General features: G+C 57.4%; 1 protein-coding gene across 1 annotated transcript in view; it reads left to right on the top strand.

Moving 5' to 3' along the window:
* SH2D3C (SH2 domain containing 3C) overlaps positions 1-1,773 on the top strand; it is a gene marked incomplete at its 5' end in the record, with an annotated part of 18,823 nt that extends 17,050 nt beyond the window's left edge. Inside the window, 2 exons of the mRNA XM_021709188.1 lie at positions 7-57; positions 1,218-1,773. Coding sequence (XP_021564863.1) covers positions 7-57; positions 1,218-1,393 — 227 coding nt within the window. The remainder of the gene's footprint in view (positions 1-6; positions 58-1,217) is intronic.
* Positions 1,774-3,182: the final 1,409 nt, after the last annotated feature.

Below are 3,182 nucleotides of genomic sequence, written 5' to 3'. Positions count from 1 at the left end.
GCACAGTGGCGCACCACGGAGGCCGGTACCACACCAACGCGGAGGCCAAGCTGCAAGGTGGGTGGCACTGGCGTCTGGGGTCCTGTGCCCGGGCCTCCCGCCGCCTGGCCCTGCTGCCCTCGCCTCCAGGCGCCGGCCACGTTTCCCCTCCCCGCCCGCCTCTTTCTTCCCACGCTCGCCAGTTCACCAGGCAAACTGGAATCGGAGATGATTCCAAGAGCAGCTCAGCAGCCACACAGCCTGGCTGTGCTCGGTGTGCTCTTCTGTGAAGTGGGCGGCCTACAGGGCTGCTTTGCAAGGCTGTTGTTCACACGGTGCTCAGCCTGGGGCGCTGGGACCAAGGCAGGCCTGCCCAGTCTCCAGCGAGCTCAGTCTGGTCGAAAGGCGGGCACCCTCTCTCGAGAGGAGCAGAGGGAAAGTGGCTCCAACCCCTCCTGCTGCTTTCCACACGGTTTCAGTCCTGGTAATTCACAAATTGGAAATTGCAGCGAGCAAAAGCAAGGTAAAAGAATTATGTACGTTACCCAGAGACAAATGCTGTGAACGCTCTAGTGCGTCTTTCCCACCTTTTTCTTTTTCAGCACTTACTTACAACATGTATCTATGTTTCTTAGACAGACATTTGGAACGTGCCCGGGTGCGGTGGCTCATGCCATCATCCTGGCACTTTGGGAGGCCGAGGCAGAAGGGGCGTCTGGGCCCAGGAGCTCAAGGCCAGCCTGGGCCACATAGCGAGACCTCATCACTGCAAAAAGTCAAAAGAGTTAGCGGGCTGTGGTGGTGTGTGCCTGTAGTTCCAGCCCCTTGGGAGGCTGAGGCAGGAGGTTACCCAAGCCCAGGAGGTCGAGGCTGCAGTGAGCCACGATCATGCCACTGCGCTCCAGCCTGGGGGACAAACTGAAACCTTCCCAATCCAAAAAGAAAGAAAAGAAAAAGAAACCACTGAGATTTACAGAATACAAAAACATGAAAAGAAAAACCACTCAAGATCTTCAAAAAGTTAACATTGAAATTTCACGTCCTGGTCGTTTAAAAATCGTATGCTGCAACCAGCGGGACAAAGGGGTTCCACTCCACGGTCATGTTCATTCACAAGCCTCACTGCATCCGGGGTGGGGGTCCCTATGAGCAGGGCCCTGAAGGGTGCTGCACCTCCGGCTGGGAGTCCCAGCTGCCTGCCACATGGTGGTCCCTGACTCTGTGTCCCCTCCCCTCAGGGTTCCAGGCTCGGCCAGAGCTCCTGGAGGTGTTCAGCACGGAGTTCCAGATGCGCCTCCTCTGGGGCAGCCAGGGCGCCAGCAGCAGCCAGGCCCAGCGCTACGAGAAGTTCGACAAGGTCCTCACGGCCCTGTCCCACAAGCTGGAGCCTGCCGTGCGCTCCAGCGAGCTGTGACCTCAGGGGCCTTCCCCTCTGCAGCTGCAGACAGCCTCGGGGCCGAGGGCTCACCTTGCCCCAGAGCACCCCAGGGACACTGTGATCAGCCCGAGAATGTGCTGGGTTCAATGCCAGGATCTCCCTGGCACCCCCAGGGTCCTGCGTGAACTCTAGGTTCCCACCCACTGCTCCACGCTCGCCAAGAACAGGGACCCCTGTTCCCCCACCAGCTTCTGCTGCCCCCCTTCCAGCGAGGGTCCCTGTTTCCAGCCACAGGAGTCTCCTCACTCCCCCCCCACCAAGGCCTCCATCTGGCTGTAAATAAGTCCGTCTGTTCTGTAAATAGATGTACAGAAGCTGTGTTCTTTCTTTCGTATAATAAACTTTTATGACTCTTTCTTGTGTCTCTCAGGGGGTCCTGGGGTAGAAGGAAGCACCTTTTCTCGGGTGAAAGTGAAAGCCTCATTCAACAAATACTTCTTATTTTATTTATTTCTTGAGTTGCAGTCTCACTCTGTCACCCAGGCCGGAGGGCAATGGCACAGTCATGGGTCTCAGTAGTCTCGACCCCCCAGGCTCAGAACAGTCCTCTCGCCTCCACCTCCCAAAGTGCTGGGATTGCAGGTGTGAGCCACCGCACCTGGCTGAAACTACCACTTTCCTTGCAGGCATTGAAATGTCCCAGAAGTCTCGGTGTGTGTGTGTGTGTGTGTGTGTCTGTGCGCTGGGGCGGGGGGCAGGGACTCTGAGGTAAGCTGTGAAGGCCCTTGTCTGGGCTCCCTTGCTCCAGGGGTGTGTGGGGGGAGGCGGTGCAGAGCAACACGATTCCAGGCCAGGCTGGAGGCGGGCAGCCTGGTCACAGAATCTGAAATGTCTGGAGTTCTTTGACAAAGAGAGTCCGATACCGAGGTGAGAGGATTGCCTGAGTTCACAGGTTGAGACCAGCCTGGACAACTTGGTGAGACCTCATCTCTACCATAAATCCAAAAATTAGCCAGGTGTGGTGGTGTGTGCCTGTAGTTCCAGCTACCGGGAAGGCTGAGGCAGAAGGATCGCCTGAGCTCAGCAGGTTAAGGCTGCGGTGGCTGTGAGCAGAGTGCCACCGCACGCCAGCCTGGGTGACGGTGAGATTCCAACTCAAAAAGAAAAAAGAAAAAGAGAGTCTGATAACATAGCATAGTGCATTGGATCTGTGGCAAGAGCCAGGCTTGGGTTTGGTTCGGTAGTTTGCCAGCTGGGTGGCCTTGGGTAAGAGACTTAACTTCTTCGGCCCCAAATTCCTCCTTAATGAAATCGGGACAGCAGACCCCTAGGATTGATGTTGAGCGCTTAGCAAGTACTTGCTGCCAGGTAAGGGAGAGCCCTGCTTCACAGAATGTCGACCGTTTCTTTTCTGATTTCTGGTCTTCTTAATTTTCGATTCGGGGGGCGCGTGTGCATGCTTGTGACGTGGACACGTTGTGCAGCGGTGGGGACCGGGTCTCAGAGGGCCCATTCCCCGGATAGGGAACACGGTACCCCGTAGGTAATTTCCGAACCCTGGCCCAGCTACCCCCCGTCGGTGTCCCAGTGTCCACTGTCTCCGCCTTCGCGACCCCTTGGCTCCCGCGCAGGAGTGAGAGCATGCGGGGTCTGGCTTTCTGGTTCTGAGTTCACTTAGGGCGATGACGGCCGGCTCCGTCCCTGTTGCCGCTGGGGACGTGGTTCCATCTTTCTGGCTGGTGGTCCTGTACTGAGGACCCGCGGAGCGGAAACACGGTGTGTCGTATCTCGTGGCGTGCCACCGAGCCTCGGTCCAGCAGGGCCT

This window comes from Carlito syrichta, unplaced genomic scaffold, assembly GCF_000164805.1.
Source record: "Carlito syrichta isolate Samal-C Ts95f unplaced genomic scaffold, Tarsius_syrichta-2.0.1 Scaffold169106, whole genome shotgun sequence".
Classification (NCBI taxonomy): Eukaryota; Metazoa; Chordata; class Mammalia; order Primates; family Tarsiidae; genus Carlito; species Carlito syrichta.
Note: the sequence above shows the minus strand (reverse complement) of the source record. Positions and strands in the feature narration are given on the sequence as shown.